Source organism: Canis lupus, chromosome 11, assembly GCF_011100685.1.
Source record: "Canis lupus familiaris isolate Mischka breed German Shepherd chromosome 11, alternate assembly UU_Cfam_GSD_1.0, whole genome shotgun sequence".
NCBI lineage: Eukaryota > Metazoa > Chordata > Mammalia > Carnivora > Canidae > Canis > Canis lupus.
In genome coordinates this window covers 70,486,538-70,512,086 of record NC_049232.1, presented here as the reverse complement: position 1 = coordinate 70,512,086, position 25,549 = coordinate 70,486,538, and the positions used below count along the sequence as shown (strand labels likewise).

At 41.6% G+C, this 25,549-nt stretch overlaps 1 protein-coding gene across 1 annotated transcript in view; it reads right to left on the bottom strand.

Moving 5' to 3' along the window:
- Positions 1 to 25,549, bottom strand: part of PAPPA (pappalysin 1) — a 236,708-nt gene that overhangs the window by 118,074 nt on the left and 93,085 nt on the right. The window contains 3 exon segments of the mRNA XM_038553223.1: positions 7,171 to 7,262; positions 12,222 to 12,271; positions 12,273 to 12,351. Coding sequence (XP_038409151.1) covers positions 7,171 to 7,262; positions 12,222 to 12,271; positions 12,273 to 12,351 — 221 coding nt within the window.

Genomic DNA, 25,549 nt, shown 5'->3' with positions numbered 1-25,549 from the left:
ATAATGATCTGGGATTTAAATTCTGGAAGTCAGAGTTGAAAGGGCCCTGGGAGCTCATCTAGCTCACCCCCTCACCTCATAGCTGGGGAAGCTGAGATCAAGGGGGCTCACTCACTTTGCACAAGGGACCACCGCATTTTTACAGCAGGCTCAGGCTCAGGACCACTTTTCCCTCCCCCCAGGCTGGACCCGAGGCCTTTGTATCAATCACTTCTGACATGGGAGTGAGGAAGGGGAGGGGGACGTGGCATTAACTTCTGTGCCCCATCGTGGGGCATCCACTAACTGCCATGTATTGCCCTAAACACCCTGTGGACATTACTTCCACCTTCCTCTAAACAGAACTGGGGTGTTATAATCATGCCCATTTTCCAGAGAGGACACTGAGACCCAGAGAGAGGATGGCAGATGCCCAGGGTGACCCAGGGCGTATGTACAACCACTAGACGTTTGAACTCAGGCTCCTCTGTCCCTACCACGTTGCCGTGACAACGGGATTAAGTGTCAAAGTCCTCCTAAGCTAAAAAACAATGTGGCTACTGTCAATGGAGGGTGAGCTCTTAAAAATGAAAATACAGCCCGAAACACAGGAGGGCCCTTTGTCGGGGGCATGGGGTTTATGCAGTGGAATGTTTATAGGGTGATAATAACTGAAAGTTGTAGTTTTCATGACTCATGAAAAAGGCACAGAAGGACCTGCGCCTACACTTTCACTTCCTGCTGTGCGCCAATGGCACCAGAGCAGAAACAGTGGGAAAGTCTGTCTACTGTTCCTGGGGAGTTCATCAGGAGACTGGACATGGTCCTTAGAGGCAGGCAGATGGGGTCTGAGGCCTCCTTTTCTGACCCACTAGGCTGGATGACTTAGGACGGATGAGCCACTGAAACCCTCAATACCTCTGTCTCCTCGTCAGCAAAACGGGCATTATGAGCCTGAATGCGCAGAGTTGATGGGAAAATGAGTGACGTCACTTGCGAAAAGAGTTCTTAGCACAGAAGTACTCAGAAAGGGGGTTTTTAACACTTAGTACGGTTGGGTGCCTACAAAACGACACGGCTTCATGCTTCGGTGTTCAGACCCTGTCCGGCAGGACCTTGAACCCCTCCCCTGCTATTTCTGACTGAAGGACCTTGGGCAAGTTACTTAACCTCTCTGAACCTCAGAGTCTCTCTTCTAGGAAACTGGGATAACGACATCACTTATGTCATAGGATTCCTGGGTGGATTGATACACCCTCTGGATCCATGGTACGAATAATGACAATAATAATACAGCAGTGGCAGACACATAACACTGACCAGGGGCCACTGTTTTATTTTTTTAATTTTTTTATTTTTTTTGGGGGGGGGCACTGTTTTAAAATGCTTTACATGTATGACCTCGTGTCGGCCTCACAACAGCCATACGAGGTAGGGTCTATTACTAACCCATCTTACTCATGAGAAAACGGAAACTCAGATTACAAAGTGGCTGGGCTAGGCTTGTCACCCAGAATCCAGGTTCGTAGTCACCGGGCCATGTGGCATCATGCCAGTGCTAAGGGTGCCACCCAGGCTGGCGGACAGGTGACCACCCTCATGCCTTTATCCACCCCCCGCCCCACCGCGGCTACTGCTAATAGTTCTCTCTTCTTCTCAAAGCATGACTTCGAGTCACCGGGAGCCGTGTGTCAGGGAGGTGGTGTGGTGGCCGTCACGCTTCCCACAGAAGGAGGTCCGAAGGAGTACACGCATCTGGGAGAAGGTTTTATTTTGTTGTTGTTTGTTTGTTTGTTTTTTTAATTTTAATGCTTTAGTAAGGTGAGAGGTGGATCGCCTTATTATGATTTCACTTTGTTAGAAAGAAAAATAATAATAAATGCAACTCCCAGCAGAGCCCATTCTTCTCCTCCTTCCACTCCCCTCCCCCCAACCAGATGCTGTTTTTCTTTTTAGTCACTGTTGTTCTAAAGTATCATTAGAACATCCACCGAGAAGACGTGGCGATTCATCTTCTTGTTTTCCTTTCTCGCCTTGGCTCAGAGCAGGCCAGGGCGGCCTGACACAGGGGCCACAAGGCTCTGTGACCCCCGCCCCTCCCAGGGACTGGGGTGGGGGGAGGAGGAGGATGGGTGTCCCCTCCTCTGCCTCAGCCGCCTCGCAGATAATTGAGTTAGGGCCCTGGCTCTGGGACAGGGCTGGAGATGCTATGTCAGGGACCAGAGACAATGGCAGCCCCACTGTGGTGGGGAGCAGAGGAAGAATCGGGAAAAACAGACCCACGGGATGACAACGTGGGGGTCCGTGGGCTTCTTTTTCCTAACCATCTATCAGCATCAAGAAGGATTTGAAACCCCAAAGCCTTCAAGTAAATGACATGCAGAGGATGCCCCAGGGTCAGACAGGACAAGAAGCCTTAGAGCCCTCAGCCTGTTGGCTCTCACATCACAGAGGGGGAAACGGAGGCTCCTGGATGCTGAGCTGCAGCGCAGGCCCCACATCTAAAGTCACCCCTGGGACCAGCCATCCCGAGGGACGCAGGGCAGTAAATCAAAACGGAGCCTGAGTCCTCCATGTTGCATCTCCTGTAAGGGGCTGCGGGTCATCTCAGAAAGTAGCTCATTTCCAGCACTGGCTTCAGATGTATCACTAAGTAGAGCCCCTTCTGGGGATGCTTCACGTTTTGTCTCATTTGAGCATTACCTTCCCTCCTTCGGCTTTTATCAGCAGCCTGTCTGTAGTTTATGACTCAGTGCTGTAGGAAGAGAATTCCCAGCGCTGCTGAACAAAGCCTCCAGCCAGTGCCTGGGGGGCCGGGGGGGGGGGCGGCGGTGGTGGTGTGCGGTGGGGAGTTATCATTTTACTGATACCACATTTTTTTTAACTGAAACCTAAGGCCTGGTGTATGTTATGTTTTTTAAAAAGGGGGAGAAGGACAAGATAATTTCCACATTGCTGGGGATGCAGCCTGCATTGCCTAAGAGGTCTTGTGGGTGGTGTTCCTTTTAACAAGCAACTTATTATGTGCTGGGGGATGAGGGCGCTGGGGTGGGAAAGTAGGAAAGGGCAGTCCCGGGGTGTTGCATAATAACACATTGGCACCTTGGGAATACTTCCGGACGTGTGGGCTTCTGAAAAGTGAATGGGAATGCCACCATAAATCTGTCACCCACCCTCACACTGGTGTTACCAAACCCAGGGAAAACACTGGCCCTACTAAATGGCCAGTGACAAAATAATTAATAATAATAATAATAATACAGAAGAGAAGAGAAAGGAAGATGCAAGGAAGGAAGGCAGGGAGTAGCAGAGTAGTAGAGTAGACAAAGCAGGGGGGCTGTACTCAGTCTAAGATGGGATCACATCTCTATGAGCTATGTTACCTTGGCCAGGTTAAGGCATCATAATAGGTCTTAGGTCCCTCATCTGGATATAAGAGCCCTCCCAGAGGCTCACACTAAAGAAAGGTGTGGGACACAGGACATCCCACCTAACCGGTGATCGTCAATGGTCGTTGCACCCTCACTCCCCACCCATACCCACACTGACACAAGTAATAGCTAATGTACATCAAACACATCAAAGTTGCTAGGAATGGGGCTGAACCTCATAGTCTCTTATGACAACAATTTTCAGTCAGGATTCTAAGTGACAATCAACAGAAACCATCGTTGGCCAACTTAAGCAAAACGATCAAACAAATAGAATCTATTCAGGCAATACTGGATAGTTATAGAAGTCTCTCTGGGAGAGCCAGGCTTGCACACTCCAAAGCCCGAGTCTAAGCTCAAGATTAGGTGCCAGGACTGGTCTTTGTGAAGATATCAGAACATGGTCACTTTAGCACTAATGCCACATGCTGTTCACTGATGTTTCAGAAACGTATAGGTTGAGGGGAAGTGTAGCTCTTGTGCCCACACTCAAGGTGTAGAGGGGAGTGGGGAAAGGAGACTTTTGGATTTTCAACTTGCAGCGCTTGGGATCTCTGTTTCGTCATTATTATATCAAGGAGAGTTATTTCCTAAATCCAGGAAGGAGATTCAAATAATAAGCATCCAAAATATTGATACATATCTTCCATAGTTGAGTCTCAGGACTTTCACCATTTTCTCGATGAGAATACTGATGTTTGGCTACGGTTGCACGTCTAAGCCATGGTATGAGCCCAAGTCAGTCTCACTCAGGCCAGTTCTCTTGGCCACTGTCTTGACAAATATAATGATGAAACCAGTCCATCTCAGCAAAGCCTCCCACACTCCAGTGCCATTTCTCTGACTCACTGAAGCTGGATTTGGTGGGAGCCAAAGATTCACTGTCTACTCTTCAAGCTGTTCATGGAGTTTGCCCTTGGAATGTAGTTCCTGGGAGCTGGGATCTCTGGATAGGCTCCTTAATTCTTGGAACGTCCTGTGTCTCACTGAGTCTCTATGATGGAATTCTAATTGGTGAGGGTGGGGGTATTGCTGAAGTTGTTCCTCTAATGCAAACCATATTCAACATACCAGGTAACAGAGCCTTCCCTGGACACCATCCACACCACTGACAATGGATCCCAGTCCATTAATTCACTAGATGAACTGTTCTAGAGCAGTGTGTTCCTCATTCACCCTCAAAGCCCTAAAAGACCAAGAGCTGCCTTTTTTTTTTTTTTAATTTTATTTTCTTACTATTTTTTGCAGTCTGAAGTCAGACTCTCTGGGTTTGCGTCCTGGTTCTACCATTTAACTGCATATCTTTGGTTCACTTCTCATGCTTCAGCTTCATCTTGTGCAAAAGCAGGACTATAAAAGGTTGTTATGAAAACGAGAGTTTATACATGTGCTTGGTATATAACGGAAATTCAACAAGTATCATAATCACCACCAGAATACTCAGAATCTAGTAGAGAATAACAGTGTATAAAGTGGATCTATGAGGGTCCGGGTCTCACCTTCTTGGCACCTCCCTCATCGTCACCTCTTTCCTCTTAAGCCTCTCAGTTAACATAGTTTGAAAAATCACTGAACTAGTCCAAAACAGTCATTCTGGCTAAAGTAGAGGTGGAGAAGTTAGGCCCCAAGGGGGTGGGGAGGCACGCTAAGACTGGACTCGCTGTCCAGCACTACTTTCTAAGAGCTTCCCAAGCCCCACCACCATATGCTTAAAATTCAGTTCTTTTCTTTTTTTAAGAATGTCATAACTGTCACCTCCTGTCTGTGCCAGGCTCCAATAACCAAGAGTATCAAAGACTTCAAACCTATGAGCCAGGGGTCAGCAAAGGCCTGTAAAAGACCAGATTCGGAAATACTTTAGGCTCTTTGGGACATAGGGTCTCTGCTGCACCTGCTCAATAGTTTGTAGCAGGAAAACAGCCATAGACAATATAAATAAAGTCACAAGTATGCCGAGTTCCAGTAAGACTTCACCCCCTCCAAGCATCTCTTTTAGGGTACCATATCCTACCTAGCCTTCCCCACATCCTCCCTTCCTTCCAGAGGCTCTTAAGTTACATGCACCCTTAGTGTGAGTAAAACAGGTAGATACTTTCCAGCATGACCTGGGAGTGATGCTGGTGTCACGAGGATGACGACAAAGGCAAGTAGCTCATGGGTAAGGGAAATAGCCACACACTTTGGAAATCACACAAGTCAAGTGCAGACAAGGCCTTTAGAGAACACCTAACCCAATCCTTTGAAGTTTACACCAGGTAAATGGAAGCCCAGACGAGGGAAGCAGCTTGGCCAGTGTGAACTTGGCAAGTTCTCGGTGCAATGAGGACTAGAGCCTGGTTTTTCTGATTTTCGGCTCAGGCTCCTTCAGCCATACCACTAGACTAACATCAGGTTTTTACCATGGGCCAGGCCCAAATCCACAGAGCAAAGAAAACAACCTTCTGTCATTTAAAAACCCAAGGTCCTGCCTGGAAATTCCCCTTCTGTCTTTCCTTGCTTCCTCTAAGTCCACCTCTTTTCCATCCATGGTTACCTGTGGGATACCTCTTATTGTGTGGCTGAGCCCCTACTTGGTGCCAAGGAGATAGTAGGTGCTCAATCCTTGTGTGCTGAGAATGGACTAAGGGTGAGTGATACATGGTGAAGAGCTCACAGTGCTCAGAAGACCCCGCCCCCCGAAAGGAAGGTCTAAATGTGTCCCTGTAACACACTGCGAATGTGAGGACCCAATGACATTTCCTTCCCTTTAGTCTTCCTCGAAAATTGCCTTTCAGTGAGAAATCTTCCCACCAATGTTTTCATCCCCTCAGTTTCATCCCCTCATCCCCTTCCCTCTTCAGATAGAGCACCTCTGTCTTTTGTACTTGCAAATGAATTGTGATTAGTTTTCACCTCCAGCCCAGGGGATTAGCCAGGGGACCTTTGATCTTCAGGTATCGATTTGCATCTTAAAGGAAGTATGATCTCATCTGAGCCAGCTCAAAATTCCATCCCTGCCCCCCAACCCCTGTCTGTTTACCAGCCCCGGGCTGGCCAGGGCCTCCCAAGTGGGGCTGTAACAACAAGACCAGCCAGACTCCTAGAGAAGCCAGAGGAAAACAAATTTCCCATCTGACTCAGTAAAGGTGGGAAAAGGACGTTTGCTTTCTAAACACAAGCTGGTCTGCTACTCCTCCACCCTCGCGTCAGAGAGACTGCCCGAGGTTCTGAGTGTGTGACAGGGACCACAGTGGTTCCCAGATCTCGGCTGCAGGTTGTGCAGCAGCAGCAGGAGCTCGGTGTGTGCTTAAGAATCAGAGAAAATCAGGTTCGAGTCCTGGTTCTGTCTTTAATCACTTCTAAGCCATGAGGTTCTGGACACGCTCATAATCACTCTCTGGCTTCTGACTTTACTCATCTCGAAAGGGAGAATAAAATCCTTAAGAATCTATCCTAATAACCGTCCTGGAGAGCTGGAATGAAGAAGAGCTACAACGTAAGTGGGACGATGCTAGCCTGAAAACGAGTTACCGGCAGCCACCGCTGTCACGTGTGGGAACAGAAGCTCCGTGAGGGTAGGGGCCTGGGCCCCATTTTTATTTGCTTCCTATTGCTGTATTCCCGAGTGCCCCCCATGAGGTCTGGCCCACTGGAGGCACCCAGTAAATATTCGTTCCACAAGGAGCAAGTCATCATTGGTCCTCATGCCCGCTCTTCTTGAAGGGATGATTCCGCAAGGTCCCCTCCTCCAGCTAAGCCCAAAGGAATGACACACACTTACCAATGCAATTGAAGGAGTCTTCCTGTCGGCAGAAGAGGGAGCAGCCATCACCATTGAGTTTATTCATGTCATCACATTCTTCACCTTGGCTTCTGCAGACCAGGTACAGAAGAGAAATTGGTCAGAGCAGCTTCAGAACCACAGTTGGACATGGGAAGGTCCCTCCCGGGGCCATGAACTTTCCAAGAGGCCTTAGGCAAGTCCCTTACCCTGAATGTCCATTTCTTTTTCATCAAAACGAGATGTATAAAGATATAAACGTGGAAGATCCTATTAACCTTGCCTTATTTTGTGCTTCCCATGATGAAGCAGAGTATCTGCTTCAGACCCATTCTCCGGGATCTTATGAGTTAGGTCAGATGGGAGAAAGGAATGGATGAAGGCATGAAGGAACCAACCTTGCTCCCCTGTGTCTGGGAGATCTCGATGCCATTTTAAAATAGTGGATTTAAAGGAAATTCCTGAGCTTCTGAAATATAAATTATGTTCCTCACTATGCTCTACCTTACTCTCCTCCCTGTTCCCCACAGTGAATTTAATAATAAAGATTTTTTTTCCCCAGTCACATTTTTGGGTCTGGCCTGCCTTTCACCAGAAAGTATGGCTCTTTCCATCGGGTGGTTCGTTTCACGGTGTCAGGAACTCCAAGGCCCATGGGAACTATACTGCTAGGAAATAAAAGTGTCTCCTCTTGATTGTTCATTTTGTTTTGTGTTTTAAGATTATTTCTATCACCCCAGGGTTGTTCTGCAGAGATTGGGATGGACAGGAAATGAGCAATGCTCTCTGAATTGGACCGAGGAGAAGGAGGAGAAAGAGCTGAAAGACAGAATGGATTGTCATTAACTGGAAAATTCTCATCCTTGGAGAACAGAAAATTTGGGTGTAGACCCCCTTATTTCAAACCAGCTGTGTGATCTCAGACAAGTCACCTAATCTCTATCAGGCCATCTAAATCAATTAAGACTAAAAATCATTTACAGTTCCATTCCTTAGTCGCAGTTACCACATTTCAAGCCCTCGATAGCTGTGTGTAGCATGTAGCTAGCGGCTACTGGACCAGACAACACAGACTATATTTCCACCACTGCAGAAAATTCCTGGAGAGTGCTATTCTAGATGTTGAGTGTCAGTTTTGCCACAGGTTCAAATAGAGATAACCAACCATACCTGCTCCTTAGAGCTGGTGCAAGAATGGAATGGAACTTAATGCGACTGACATGGTGTATGACATATAGTAGATGCTCAGGGAATCAGGGTTCTCTTTCCCACTCAGTCCTGGGAGGTCACTGCAAGTGTGTGGCAGCTGTCTCTCCCTCCCCAGAGACCAGCTGGGACCTGTCACAGCATGGAAGAAGCCTTAGACTTTTCCCTTCACCCAAGCAATTAACACTGGGAGATGTTTGTTGCCTTTAGGAGGTGTCAGAGTAGCAGAATGGTGCTTTGCAATCAATCCTTAAGATGGCTGGGCCATTGCATGAATTTCTCAAGAGCCACTCAAGTGCTCTCCTGCCTGCAAATGCATGAGCTGAGGACAAGAGAAGTCCATATTCCAAGCTGGGTCCATGTTTCCAATCTCCGCTAGTGAATCTTGAATGTTGGAAACTGGTGACAGCCTTGTGTTTCTTAGCTATCTCATGGGTTATCTAGGGAGAGATTTTTTTTTTTTTTAACCTGGGCTGGTTTCCCAAAGCCACAAAGAACACATCTAACCCGCCTTCCCTCACCACCCAAACAGTATGTTCTATTGGTTTAAGCAAAACATGAGTGTCACCACAAATATCTTCTAGATTGGCAGATCTATCATTACATAGAGAGCTTCTGAGAAACCTTCCTTGACCTCCCAAGCTGGAGTGGGTGGCTGTCTTCTCTGTGTCCAAAGATACCGGGCTCCATCTATCATGACACCTGTCAAACTGACCGCCTTTGCCTGTTTACCTGACATCCCCCTATACTAGGCTTTCAGATGTCAAAGGAAGGGACCGTCTTTGCCATCCTAGATCTGCAGTGCCTGGCACAGGGCCTGGGATACAGCAGAGAGCATGAAGCTCCCCTTTCACTTGTTAGGTTTGCAGGGCTGTTGGTGACACAGCGAGGCAATGGTGAATCCAAATGGAACATGGGCCTGGGTTTACATCTTGGTTTTGCTCTTTACTGGGCATGGAAGCTGGAGAAAACCACTTTAGTCTTTGTACATATTAGTTGTCTCTTCCGTAAAGTGCAGGAATAGAACCAATTTCACATGGTTGTCGGAAGGACCCAAGGAGATAATAATGTAGCCCAAAGCTCATGCATGATGGAGGCTCAATAAATATTTGGGAATATTATAATTACATTCATCCAATGCTTTCATCCACTGGGGCCTCATTAAGTGTGAAGCCTATCTGAATATCTTTGGAAATTCCCTTAAATATACATAGCGAATCGGCACAAATCATCCTATGGAAAATCCAATTAGCTAAGATGACGTTCCTCCTTTTCCTACAAGTTTTTGTTTGTTTGTTTGTTTCTGTCTAAGGAACCATCCATAAGCTGCATTCAGTTTTCTACAAAGCATGTCGACAACTATTTGGTAACTTAATAAGTGTTTGATATCTGTGTGGAATAGGAATTCTAGATAAAAATACTAAAAAAAAAACCTTTATTGAAAACACTACTTATATTAATAATAATAAAATTTTAAAAATATTAATAGTTTTACATCAGCAAGAAGAATGAGGTTGTTTGCAGTGTTTTGCCAACACATCTATATCTGGCTGCAAAATGGACAGACGGAGGAGTTGTAGGTCAGGTTCCACATCTGGTTAGTTTCTTTATATATATATATATATTCTTTGCACTGAATTAGAAAATCCCAAATCACAATTGTGGGTTGTCGGCAATGACCGCAAGTGTTTCCTGGATATTCTGGATACGCAGCTCAATTTTAGACCCACAAATGATGGGGCACTCTCCCGGGAGACTGCCTTGTTCAGTAGCTTAGAATTCCCTCAGACAACAGCTATGTCAAGAGCCAGAAGTTGATGTCTTAATGTGGAAGAAAATGGTCAATGTCTTTCCTTTCCCCAACTGGGTGATATGAAGCACTAGAAGCTATCTCTTCAGTTTGCTAGGTGCATGTGGATAGGATTTTAAACATAGACAACAGCACACCATGAGTTTCATCCTCTGACAAACGAGGAGCTTTATCTTCTATGCTTGACAAGTCAAATTCTTGGCAATAAGATGGTTTGCGCCATCATTCAACACTTAAAAATCCTTATATTATCTCCTGAATATTAAAATCTTAACAATTCACAGCTTTGAAATTATAGTTGCAAGACATTTAAGACGTGAATATATATCCCTGAGATATGTCACCTTAGCAAGCCTCTTAAAATGGTGCAAATAATCATTACCGACCTTACCAGTATCAACATTAAAAAAAAAAAGTCATTTCTTATGCCAACAATTTGAATTAGTACCTCTCTTGTACCAGCTCATATACTTCAGACTGTGGGGTAGCGGAAGCTTGTGCGTACTATCTTTCCGCACAGCCAAGTTGAAAAGACGTAACAGGCTGGCCATCATCTGATCATACATGCAACATTCAATCTTTCCTTCAGTGCTAAGTCATGACCAGAAAGCAAGCTGCTTTCTGCTGTCTGTGGGGAGGGGTATTCAGGTGCAATGCTTTACTTGCACAACTGTGTTACCCTTGCTCTGCTCCTGGCCGGTCCCTTTATCCCAAAGCAGGTTTCCAGTTTACATTACACACCTCGAGATCATTGGTACCAAATTAAATCGCTCTTCCCCTCCAGCACTAGAGTCAATGATGAACTGAAAGAAAGAGTCATCTGGCACTTCTCTTTCACATACGTACTCCACCTATGATTCATGGTCTACATATCAGCGGTTTCATCCAACTGTGAAACATTCTCCTTGCTGCACCCCTCCCCCTACAGAAACAGTCGCTGCCATTCCACATTGTACAGAAATTATGTGACACCCAACAGCGCCCTTTAATGAAGGGATTTCGCCAATAGCTTGTTTGCCCTCTCTACGTGTGATGCTGTCATTAAATCGGCCCATAGTTTTAAAAGTCTCTTAGCAATAGTGTAACTTGCAACCATGTTAGCAATAAGGAACACAACTTTAGCAATAAGAAACTTAACTGTAAATGGTGTCTGGTCTGTTTTTCACCTCTAGAGACAAAACTATTCCGTTTCGTGCCAGAAAACATTTTTGTGCCAATTTTAGAGGAAAAAAACTGAAAGGTTTACTTTTTTAAAAAAATTTTTATAAAACAACGCAAAAGCCTTGATGGCTTCTTGCCCCTATTTCACAGTTGTGCACTATCTCGCCCTGTGGACGAGGGGATAAATGGACTGATGACCCAATAAAATCCATGGTGTAGACATGCAGCTTTATATTCTCTACTCACACTTCTCCTTTTTGGCTGCTCGTGCGGAGTCTACACTTTCTGGTTCATTTGCCTCCCTGCACTTACTTATGTTCACATTCAGTATTCACTCTGGAGGACTGTTTACTATTTATGGTTTCTACATTATAGTGAGTTAGAATATTTTGTTATTTTTATGAGCCTTTAACCCATTTTGTAAATTGTTAATATAACCTGATACGACAGAAATAACAAATAAGTATGCAGTTTTAACAAATTTCAATGGCAACTGGCAAAGAATGTGAAAGTGTCTCGACCTAGATGCACTGTGTCCTGTTAACTGAATGGAAAAGACAAATAGAATCTTTGCAGTACACATAAAACAGTTACGATTAAGAGCATGCTGGTCCTAAGTGCATAATGGCAGCTCTGTCAGAATCATATATTGTATCACATACTTGAAAAATATATGTGTTTGATAAAGAATCACTGCTTCTCTTTTGAGGCCAGCAAACTACTTGCAGACAAATTGGCAGACTGCTGGTGACTGCTGGTAACTCACAGCTCACACATTGAAGAGTATCCCATAAGCTCTTCTATTCAGCACCCCGACCATCTCTTGACCTCATCAGCATCACTCCCTCCCCCTTCTTTAATCACATCCACTTACTTCTGGATAATGCCATCACCACAGTAGCCACTTCCATGGATGTATATGGCAGGCAGGTGATGGCTCACTTTCTTCACTTCCGGAAATGGTGATGACCCAGTACTGGTATGTGCTGCCGAGGCTGAGATCCCTGGAAAACGGAGATTATTAACAAAGGTGATTAGCTATACAGACACAATGCTGGGAGCAGACAAAATTGATCCCCTTGAGTACCTGCTATCAGTCTTGCTTGCTTTTGAAATCACACCCACATTAAGTTATCCAATAATTTTTATTGTCTCCTGTGGTTCAGGCACTCTCTTATGCATGACGGACCACACCAAAATGTACAGCAATAATAACTAGTATCAAATGACAGACAACCGTGAATATTACTAGGTACTTGTAGCTTTAATTTAACCTTTATAATAACCCTGGTGGATAAGAATCGGATGGTAGGTGGCCCATAATGAAGGTGTTTAGGAGAATGTCATTCAGGAAAACTAAATGGGATAAACAGAGAGCTGGGAAAGTACCATGCCAGGCTCGGTAGGCATTGTCTGATCTCCCCCCCTCATTGTAGGAACTGAACCAAAGCCTCATTACATGTGGGCAAGCCCCTTCCTTATGCTGTACGTTCGGCGACTGTCCTCCTCTCTACTTCTTGCTCTTCTCTGTCTCTCGCCCTCAACTAAAATAGTAACTATTGCAGCATCTATTAACTGCGAGTCAGGCTTGGGGCTACACACACTCCATGTATTTTTCTCATTTGAGAATCAAAACCACCCTACCTGTGAGCTAGTATTTTCATGTTTATTTTACAGATGATGAATCTGAGGCAGAGAGAGGTTAATCAACTTGCTCACAATCACAGGCTACTAAATAACATCCTGCATTCCGCCTCCCTAATCCCTAGTTTAGGCCGGTTTTAATAATCTCATCCCTTGCAAAGGGGCATCCTGTCTTGAAATTGCAATTCCAGGCACTGGTGGCTGCCAGATTCTCAATTTGCCTAGCCTGCATCTCCCCTCTGCTCTCAAGACCTCCCAGTGCAATGCCTGCTTCCACTTCCTCACACTCAACCTTACCACAGATTTCCTCCCTCCCCTTCTCAGCCCCTCTCAGCTGCCTGCTTAAATTCCTCCTGCCATCAAACCTGGCTACTGCCAATTATCCTCTGAGGCAGAGATATATTTATGTTGGTTCCACATGACCAAATCACAATACTCATTTCCTTTTCGACCATTTTCGAAGGGTGATGTTATTCCCCTTTTTATCTCCCTCTGCATTAATTATTTACTTTTTAATAATAAAAAGGTGCCATGGGAAAAAATATCCCACAAAATGATAATGAAGAGAATTCTTATTAGATTCCAGAGTTGAGGGCGGGGGGGGGGATGGGATTTCATAAACAAAAAGATGATGTCAAAAAATCTCAAGTTCTCCTGCCCATCTGTTGTTTCAGCTGCTGTTAGGGCTGGGGCTGTTTGGATAAGGCCCATAAGGTAACAGGTGCAGAGGCAATGGGCAGACAACATCACCTGACTCTAAACACAACGGTGAGTATGACTTTATGAGCACTGAAGGACTCTAGTGAGGAATATAGCCTTCCTGAGAATGCTGGCCTTGTTACCCAAAAGAGGGATTGTTTCGGCAGTGCTGGAGTGGAAAACAATATTGGGGGTAGACCAGAAGTCCCTGGGGATTCCATCATTGTCTGTCAGTGAAAACTAGTTAGGTAAGATGCATACAAATCTCAAGATATTATACCTGTGAATGTATGAACAACTGTTGCCTTGTAAACTTCTGTATATAGTTTGTGGATACAGGCTCTGTTTCTTCTTTCTAAAAGAATTTATTAGATATTTCATCCACCTCCAAACTAACAAATGTATACTTTTTCTGGTCGTGCTTCTAAAACTGAAATACTGTGGTGGCAGGTAGAGTGGTTTTCCCGGGTGATAATATAGAGGCACAAGATAAAGAAGACACGCGTTCTATTGTATATTCATTTTCCTCTAAAATATGGAGGCATGTTTTATATTAAACAAATATGGCTGTGTTATGAAATAAAATAAGAAATTGTCTTCAGGCTACATTGCAGGCCACCGGGGGCATATGGTCACTGTCTGAAGCAGATGGAGCACTTCTGTGGAATGCATGAGGGTGTGAAAAGTACTTCTCTACATTGTGTTTTTCATTTGTAGAGTGTGTCACAAATGATTTATGGCTGATAATATTTAAGGTGCTCTGCTAATATTTGTGAATGTTTCCCTCCTCCCTCCTACACTGCCCTCCCTCCTCCTCTCTTCCTCCTCCTGCTTTTCAATAAACACAAGTCTGAGGCAAGCAAACATGTGTTTCTACCCCAGCTTCATCACTTACAAGCTGAGAAGTCACAGGCAGGTGTTTCACTGCTCTGAGCCTATTTCGAATTAGTCATCAATGTGACCTCACAGCAGTTTCCTACAGATTGAATGTGAGAACACATAGAAAGCACATATGTGCCCAGCCTGTGATAGCAAATAAATATTAACCCATTACTATTAAGGCTTAATTGTTAATATTCTCATTCACTGGAGTTACTCTATGCTGTCTTTAGTAGAAGGGAGAAAGTGACAGCTACATGTAACCTTGGTTAGGCAAACCCATGAGAGTGGGGACACCACCTATGGTGTATACCGCAGCTTAGTGGGAAGTCTCTTCCTTACCACATCATTTGGCTAGAAGACCCTCAGCACCTGCAGTTTGCTCTCACTCCATGTGGCTATTCCAACTTCTGAAAATTCTGGATCCCAGAAAGTTTGTCTTACCCTGGGGCAAAATCTGTCTCCCCATAACTTCCACCCACACCTCCTTCTTACCCACTAGCATCACACAGAACACATCTGATTTGCAGGGAGACCTTGATAATCCTCCTTCTTCCAACTGTGTGTGGATGGCTTATGTATCATTACGCCATGGAAGCCTGACAGCAGCTCTTTGAAGCAGGGATTTTGTCTCAGGTTTTCATCCAGGACAATAAAAGCCCAAGTCACTCCCTTGGTAAAGATGTAGAGAAAGGGGGAGCAGTACCACTGCTATTAAAAATATTATGTCTTTCCACTGAAGAATCCTTGTGACAAAATTACATTTTCTTCAAGTTGAAGTCAAAATTTATGCCAAATGACGGCTCTTTTCTCAAGAACCTCGGTAGAATAGAATTCTTTAGGAAGGTCAAGCTAGTGGACTCTGAAGGCTTTGCTGGAGGTTAGGACCTATTTCATGGTTGGTCTACAAGTGGGGCATAGATGTCAAGTTGTTCCTTTTAGCTGCTTCTAAGACCATCTGGAAAGTCATACACAATTGCTTGAATTCCTGCCTCTCCTGCACCTCTTACCTCCACTCAGACCCTAAACTCTGTCACTATTCCCCATCTCAAAACTCCCATGTCATTCCCTCTATATCCCTGCCTTGAAGGCTGAACCAGCCCCTCGTATCTGCCTTTTCCAGGCCTGCCAACACCATCAGAATATTCTGAGATCCAAAGCCACTCTCCAGCTCAAAATCTTCTCATTTAGAGCAGTGATGAGAGCACACTACCAAGCCCAGTCTCCCTATTTACTCTTTGTTGGGAACTAAAATGTTATCACTTCACCCGAAACATGATAAGTTGCATCACTTCTGATTTCCTTCATAGACCTCTGAGTGTCATTTATTTTTTTAAAGCTAATCTCCATTAGTATTTAAAGGTCAATTCCTCAAACTGCATCTTAGATTAATTTTATGTGTCCAGCTAATTAATTTAAATTGCTGTATCAAAATGGGATGAGATTGCTTGGCTACTTTTGAGGGATTGTTTTATGCATCTTTTATATGACTTTTTTTAAAAAACATTTTTAACATTTAGCCATTGTTCTTTCACAAATGTCTCAAGTGATGATGAATCAGCTTTAGGTTTGCATTTCTGACAATTATAAACAAAAATAGTGGCATTTTTAACTGTGATGATTTTTCAGTATTCATCCTCAGAAATGTCACATTGATGGTAATGTGGATGAGATCTGGAGCCCAATCTTTTTTATGGTATTTTTTTTTAAAGATCTTAAGTGATCTCTACATCAAATGTGAGGCTTGAATCTACAACCTCAAGATCAAGAGACACATGTTCTATCAAATGAGCCAGCCAATGGCACCTGGAGCTCAATCTTTCAGGAAAATTTTGTTACAGATTATGAAATCATTTTCTTAAAAATATCAGTATGTACATAAATATCCATAAGGAGACTAAGTACCACCTGACCTGGCTCTTGGCAAAAATGCATATTTCTTAAAGTGTTGGTGTGTAGTTCATATTGTGATTGGTCCATTAAAAACCACATGAGGGATCCCTGGGTGGCGCAGCAGTTTAGCGCCTGCCTTTGGCCTAGGGTGCGATCCTGGAAACCCGGGATGGAATCCCACGTCGGGCTCCCAGTGCATGGAGCCTGCTTCTCCCTCTGCCTATGTCTCTGCCTCTCTCTCTCTCTCTCTGTGTGACTATCATAAATAAATAAAAGTTAAAAAAACGTTAATTAAAAAAAATAAAACCCACATGAAATCTATAGGTAAGTCACTTCACTGCTTTGGGTCTGTTTTTTTTTTGTTTTGTTTTTTTTGTTTTGTTGTTTTGTTTGTTTTTTTTTTTTTTTACCTTCTAATTAGGATATATGATTCTTGTCCCATACCAGAGTAAAGGTAAAATGGGAAATATAAAAGTGCATTAGCAGAAAAAGGGATAGAGAGCCTCATTGCAATATGGAAATATCCCATTTGCTGCTTCTAGGAAACAGTCTCTAAAGCCTCTTTTTGATTACTCCCTATTGACCCCCTATTGTTCCATATCATACCATTCACTGATCACCCTCTGTCTCTCCACATAGTGTGTGTAACTAATTGTGTCATGCTTCTTTGAAACTCCTTCTTCCGCAAATAATAATAGCAATTGTTATTTCCATTTGTTGCCTATTTATCATATGCCAGGCACTAGGCTTAGTACTTTCTATGAATCATCTCATTTAATCAAAACAACATTTCCCTGAATAATTATTATTATCTCCCCTTTCAGATGAAGAAAGCCATATTTGGCAAGGTTGCTCTACCCACTGCTTTGGGGGCAGGGACTTGAGCCAGGTCTATCTAACTTCATTGTAAGACAGCAGTTTCTGGAAATTATGAACGAGAAAACACTGCAGGACAGAAGTTAAAAGACCTAGTTTTGAACCAAGTTGAGTCCACATGCAAAGACCATTTGGAAAAGTTCTAAAAGTTAGGAGAAAGACAAACATTGCCTTCAACACTACCACTACCACAAGGCATTTCCTGTTCTGACCATACGTTTCTTCATCTGTGAAATGGAAATCTGGGAAGATGATCAGCTCTGGAGTGCAGACTCTCATTTCATGAGAAGTGTAGTGTTGCATCTTTTCTACCAGCGAGAAGCTGCCTCAGCAGTTAGAATCCTGCCCTGAGAATGGGTGTAGTTCAGGATTTACCACCCAGATTGTCTGAGCTGGAAGAAACGGTAGGGGGACCACCTAGGATGCCTCTGGCTCAGGAAGAGACCAATCTTCCAGTACTGCCGTGGGCTGAGGACCAGAGGGTAATACCCAGGCATTCTGTACACCACCTTCCAGCCAAGAACTGGAAGAGAAGGAAAACAGTAACTTTTTGAGTCTGACATGATGTGCCGAAGGACTTTATACACACCATTATTGTGATTTCATTTTTATTTATTTTTAAAGATTTTATTTACTTATTCATGAGAGACACAGAGAGAGGCAGAGACACGGGCAGAGACAGAAGTAGGCTCCCTGCCGGGAGCCCAATGAGGGACTCGATCTCAGGACCCTGGGGTCACTCCCTGGGCCAAAGGCAGATGCTCAACCGCTGAGCCACCCAGGTGCCCCCCATTATTATTATTTTAATTAGAAAATATTCCAGTTATGTAGCATAGAGAACACTCTTAAAAATATCCTTGGAAGCCTCACTATCCAGATTTGTCAAATTACAACACTGCCATATTTTCTTCGTCTCTTATTTTTGTTGTAAAAAGAAATAAAATATGTTGTTTTATATATTTATTTTCAACCCACCTGTGTGTTCTTCCCTCTTATCACGAATGTTTTTATACTTTTTATTCACAGGCACTGTTTTGCATATTCTAAATTTCATAAATGTTCTAATACTATATTTATCAGTATGCAGCTGGCATTTTTTTGCACAGCATTATTTTTGAGATCACACATATTGATACATGTAGATCTAGCTCATTATTTTCACTGACATAAGTATTTTATTGTAGGAGTATACCATACTTTATTTGACCATTCTTTTCTTGGTGGACACCTAGGTTGTTTCTATTATTATTATTATTACTTTTTAAATTTTTTTATTAGTTTCAGAGATGGAATTTAGTGGTTCATCGGTTACATACAACACCCAGTGCTCATTACATCAAGTGCTCTCCTTAATGCTCATCACCCAGTTATCCCTGCCCCCCACGTCATTTCCAGCAACTGTCAATTTCTTTCCTAGAGTTTGGCATCTCTTATGGTTTGCCTTCCTCTCAAATTTCATTTTATTTTATTTTTCCTACCCTACCCCTATGTTCATGTGTTTTGTTTCTGAAATTGCACATATGAGTGAAATCATAAGGTAAATTTGTCTTTCTCTCACTTATTTCACTTAGCATAATACTCTCCAGGTCTGTTCATGTCATTGCAAATGGCAAGATTTCATTTTCTTTGATGGCTGAGTGATATTCCCAAACCATAAGATATCTAAGAGGTAAAGAATCTGTACTCTGAAAGCTATAGAACATTTATGAATGAAATTGCGGAAGATACCAAGAAATGGAGAAACGTTCCATGCTCATGGATTGGAAGAACACATATTGTTAAAATATCTATGCTGCCCAAAGCAATCTACACATTTAATGCAATCTCTATCAAAATACCATCAGTATTTCTTTATAGAGCTCAAAGAAACAGTCCTAAAATGTGTATGGAATGAGAAAGGCGCCAAATAGTCAAAGCAATGTTGAAAAACAAAACCAAAGCTGGTGGCATCACAATTCCAGACTTGAGGCTGTATTACAAAGTGGTAATAATCATCAAGGCAGTGTGGTACTGGCACAAAAACAGACACGTAGGTCAATGGGACAGAATAGACAACCCAGAAATAGGACCCTTAGATCTCTGGTCAACCTAATCTTCAACAAAGCAAGAAAGACTATCCAATGGAAAAAAGGCATTCTCTTCAGCAACTGGTGCTGGAAAAATGCACAGCCACATGCAGAAGAATGAAACTAGACCATTCTCTTACACCATACACAAAAATAAACTCAAAATGGATGACAGACCTAAATGTGTGACAGTAATGCATCAAAATCCTAGAGGAGAATGTAGGCAGCAACCTCTTTGACCTCAGCCACAGCAACTTCTTACTAGACACGTCTCCAAAGGCCAGAGAAACAAAAACAAAAATGAACTATTGGGACTTTATCAGAATAAAAAGCTTCTGCACCGCAAAGAAACAGTCAACAAAACTAAAAGGCAACCAACCAAATGAGAGAAGACGTTTGCAAATGTCTTATCAGATAAACAGCTAGTATCCAAGATCTATAAAGACCTTATTAAACTTAACACCCCCAAAAACAAAAACATGGGCAGAAGATGTGAACAGACATTTATGCAAAGAAGACATACAAATATTGTTAATCCTTTTTGTTTATTTCAAGTAATGCTACTTTTAAACATTGTGTTCACTTTCCTTTGCAGAGAGCAAGAGTTTTCTGAAAGAAATATATCTAACGTGGTATCCCTCAATTGAAGGTAATTGCATCTTCAACTGTATAAATATTGCCAAATTATTCTCCCAAGTGGTTGTACCAATTAACATCCCTATCAACAGACTTTCCAATGCTCCAGGTCCTGGTCAGCACTTGATTCTAACATTTAATTTTTTTGCCAATTCAATGGATCCTAAATGACATTTAATTACTGCTTCGTTTTGCCTTTCCCTGACTAACAGACCTGAGTATCATCTTATGTGTTTGTTGACCATGTAGATTTCTATGTTACCTGCTTGTTTATCACCTTTGCCTTTTTAAAATTGTTTTTTTTTCTCTTTTCTTATTGCTATGTAAGTATATTTACACAAACTGGATACTAATTCTTTGCAATTAAAGTAACTGAAAATACTATTTCCAGATCTGTAACTCTTCTTTCACTCATTCTGTTTATGCTGCTTTGTTGAATAATTTTTAAATCATGTCCTTCATTATTTGTGTTTTTAATGCCTTGTTGAATACATGTTTCTTTCCTCAAAAGTCACAAAATAGTCACCTCTATCTCCTTTGAATAGTTTTAAGGTTTTTATTTTCACATGTATGGCTTTAATCGTCATGTAGTTTTTAAAGTGATATGTGGTAATGATTGTTTACCTTTCCAACATGGATGAGCCATTTGTCCAGAATTTGTTATATATTAATTAATCTTTTCACTACTGAACTGTAATACTACCTTTGCCATATATCATTCCATACTTAGAAAAGTTTGCTTCTGGGTTATTTCATTTCATTGGTCTCTTTTTTTCTAACGTCTTATCAATAGCACTTTGTCTTAATTTCCATAGTTTTATAAAAGTCTTGATTTATGCTACGAGTCCATTCTATACTTCATTTTTTTCTTTCAAAAAACTTCTTTGCTCTTCCATATGAATTTAAAGTTTCATTTTTAAAAATGCCTGTTGGGATTTTGATTCCAATTTCATTGAATTTATAGATGTATTTGAGGAGGAAAGACATCTTTATGATATGGCACCCTCCCATTTATACACACAGTTTATCTTTTTATTTATTTAGGTCTCCTTTTATGGTTTCAGTAAAGTTTCAAAGCTTTCTTTGTAAAAATTGGAATGATATTTTATTAGGAATATATTCCTAACTTTAAGCATTTATAGATGTCAGAGCTATAATAAATGGTGGCTTTCATCTATCTACTCACACATACATATATATACACATGTACACACATATGTATAATTCCATTCTCATATTTGGGGGCTGATAAAAATAATTGAGTTTTATAAATTTATATTATATTTAGATGTCCTCATAGATTGTTTTGTTGGTTCTAATAATTTGTCGATTCTTATTAATTTTTCTATGTATTCTCTTATAGGTGAAGATAGTAATAGCTTGTTTCTTCCTTTACAATGCCCAGAATTTGTGTTTATAATTCTTGTCTGCCTGTGCCAGGTAGGACCAATAGTGTTACTGGGCATTCTTGGTTTGACCCTGGAGTTGGAAGGAATAGCTCTCATATTTTATCATTAAACATAATGCCTACGGTGTTTCACTGTGTTCCTTTCTACTCCCAGATCACTTTATTTTGTTTGCTTTGTTTTTTGATCATGAAGGGGCCTGATTGTAACAAGAGACTTAAGTTTGGCATCTAGCAAGACAACCTTGTTTTTTAAAAAACCATTTAATATGCTGACATTGTGAATTACTGGAATCCAGAACCCATCTAACATTAGAGTCTCTTCTCATTCTGGGATGACCCAGCCTAGGTACAATGTGCGTGTTTGTGTGAGTGTGGGGCTTTTACTACTCTGCTGAATTCTGTATAATACCTTACACAAGACTTCTGCTTCTTGCTTATATATTTAATTTACCAAAGAAGTTTTATCTTTTTCATTTAATTGGTCTATTTATTTATGTATTCAATTATGTATGTGCGCCTGGCATCATAGAAAGAATGTTCTATGTGATATTGATTCTTTTGATATTTATTGTTTTCTGGCCTATGACATGCTAAACTAAAGAGGTGTGTCCTACACATCCCCAAAAGTAATACGTATATAATTTAACTCAATAGCAAGATTCTATACACTTGCATCAGATGAAATTTCTTTGCGTGTTGTTCAAAATCTTCTAGATCATTATTTTAGTTTGCTTGATCAATTAATTATTGAGAAAGGTGTGTTAAAATATCATAATATCATTATGGATTTATCACTGTTTTAGGGAAGAGGCATTTTTCATTTATACATTTTCAAGTCATGTTCTTTGGTATATTTAGGCTCAAAATTATCATAAAATTTCCTTTTATAATTTATATGGTGACCTCTTTATCTTAGTGATATTTTTTGCCTTGATTTTTCCTTTGTCTGGTGAGTATTAATTTGCTTTGCTTAGTATTTGCCTGGTAAATATTTTCCACTCCATTACCTTTTACCTTTCAGTGAACTTATCCTTAGTTAAGTTCAACCTGAGAACCTTCATAGGGTAACTTCAACCCAATTAGTAGAATGCCTACTGTATTCGATTTATTTCTTACATCTTTGTGCTTTGCAGTTATCATTCCTTTTTTTAGCATATTTATTTTCCTCCTTTCTAGCTTTCATTTGGATTTGTTGGATTTCCTGATTCCTGCTCTCTTCTCAGTTCACCTAATCTTTGGAGACTGTATTTTCTAATTTTATTTATTTTTCTTGTTTACCCTAACAAAAATACTAATCAATAGGCACACTTGTTACCATGATCAATAAAAACCTTGGTGTTGGTTGCTGACCTTTCTCTCAATGTCTCATTTACTTTTTTGCATCTTTTCAATTTTTACATGTTAACTCATGTTTGTTAGGTTTTAATCTGTGGGAATCACGTGGTCCCTGGGCAAAATCTATATCCCCCTCCAGAGTGATTCATGTTCACTGCTAGGTACTTCTGGAACATCATTAGCTTTGAACTTTTCTCTTTTTTTCTCTCTCTCTCTTTCTCTTGCCCTCTCTCTCTTTTGTTGTCAGTACTTGCCCAACTCAGGCATTTCTAGACCATATTGCACAGTATAAACTCAAAGCTCAGTTTTCGTGAGGCTTAGAACAGACACATGGATAGTTCTGCAAATTTTCACTAACCATGTAGACTTCCAGAGATCCCCACTTTACTCCAAAAACCTTAGTTACCATTCCTCACCTCGAAAAGTTACAGGGCCAGATGTCTTCTGCTCGGATGAGCAAGAATATACACTCTACTCAGTTGCCAAAATCTGATGGTTCTCCCTTGTCCCAACTACCACAGTTAAACGTTAGCTTTAGGGCTTACCTGTCTAGTTCTGTTTCATTTCATCTCTTGCCCCTGGTGACATATTTTTCTGCTGCTCTGATCTAGGATATTTGGAATCTAGGATATCTGGACAAATGTTTTATACTGGAAATATCTTTAGATTAGCTACTTCACTTTACATATGCCTTCTGCATGATTTGTAATAAAACTTGAAAGGTAGAGATCATTTGCTTTGATCTGTTATGGTCCAGAATAATGCAGCGAATCTGCCCAAGGTCATGGAGGTAACGATTATAAAGCACAATTTAAACCATGCTGCTTGACTCTGAAACCCTTGACTTTTCCATGACATTGAGCTGACTCCTTGGATAAGCACACACTAGTATGCAAGATGTTAGTACCAATTAATACCCAGTCCAACTACAGAAGGCTAAAACTACCTGAAGATAAGGCAAGCTCTTCCATATGGTCCTAAGGTCTTTTACGAAGCTGCAACTCAGACTGAATTATATTTTGTTTCTTCTGTAGAGTTGTAGAGGAAAGTTGCTTCAGTTCTAACGTATTTTTAGGGTGAGAGCTGACCTTTTCTTCTTAATTGAGAAGTGACAGCATATTATCATAATTGCTTTATTTTTTCCTAACCATAAAGATCACTCATGTTTATTTTAACAAATTAGAGTTCTAGAAGAAAGAATTAAAAATCATATCCAGCCATATCAAATTCCATTACCCTGAGGTAGCTACCATGAACTTTCTGGTCAGCATCCTTCCCATATCTCTGTATGTATAAATGCACACACATACTATGTCCTATGAATAAAAGATCACAAATCTGTTTGTATCACTTCATCTTTACTGCTCATGAGAAAGGGGTATAGGAGTAGTACATCCAGCTAGTTAGCTATCATAAAGCTAGCCACTTTTGATGGCATTGACCACTTTTTCAAATTCTGGATAAATATGTTTATATCATTTCATTTGTTCATCTATTTATTTGTGCAGATAGCACTCATTGAGTTCTCTCAGCTTCTTCCTAGGTCTGGAATTCAAAGATAAACAAACTACGGTCTTGCCTTTAGGATGCTCATAAGCTACTGGGGGAAAAGAAAGACATTAAAACAGATGGCTTTAACATAGCCTCAAAAGTATAAGGGCTGTGGGAGCACAGAGGAGTGATATTTGACCCAGGCTGTGGAAAAGAGAGTCTGAAAAAACTTCCCAATGGAGGCTTACTTGCTTGACTAGAAAAGGGAAGGAGAAACCACATCAGGGAAAGGAGGAGAACATAATCATATTTGTTTCATGGAAGACCATTTTGGTAGCAGTAGAGATAACTAGTTTAAGAGGAAAGGTAGAAAGGGAGTATGTGGTGGTAGGGAGACCAAATACTCCCCATGGGATGAACGATGCAGGAATGGATCAAGTACCTGCCAAGTTTGGGCCCCATGCTATATGCCATATTCTGTTTTGTTTAAAGAGAACTAAAACTTACAACAAAATACCTTCTTCTCCAAATGCCTCTGGAGTGGTGCATAGTGTTCTCCAAAGAGAAGACATTAACATTCATACAGTAAGATTACGTACACTCAGCTTTGTCCCACATAACAATATACTCCTTAATTCCAATGCTGTCTGGGGATCACCCTGAATTCTTCTTCTTCTTTTTTTTAATCACCTTGAATTCTTCAGAGAACACTTGACTTTTGTTCTAGGCTGAGAGACACTTTGGTTTTACTTTTTACTGGACAAGGGTGGTTGTTATGGATTTGGGATGGAGAGCATCACATACTGTTGAGAACCAAACAGCTTGAAAGACAGAGTCTCACATCACTGTGGATAGCCCCTGGACTACATATCAGAAAAAAAAAAAAGACTATAGGTCTTGCATTAACTTTCGTTGTGATTTTGGATGAATCAGTTCTCTTCTCTGGACCTTGCTTTCTTCGGCTAGCCACAAAGAAAGAAAGGGAAAGATAGAGAGAAAGAGAGAAAGGAAGAGAGGGAGGGAGGGAGGGAAGGAGAGGAAAAAGGGGGGAAAAAAAGCATGTATGGAGTTTCTGATAGGATTAATCCCAAAGACGGAGATAGCATCATTAGTCTCAAAGAGTTAAAAGCACAAAAGGAAGGATAAATCAAGCACAGGATGGTTATAATCTAAGGTAGAGTCTGCAGAGCACCAACACTGAGAGTGACCAAGTAGTGGCTGGGAGGATACAAAAGGCTTGGGGAGATTTCAGGCTTTTGTCTTATTATTGCAAGA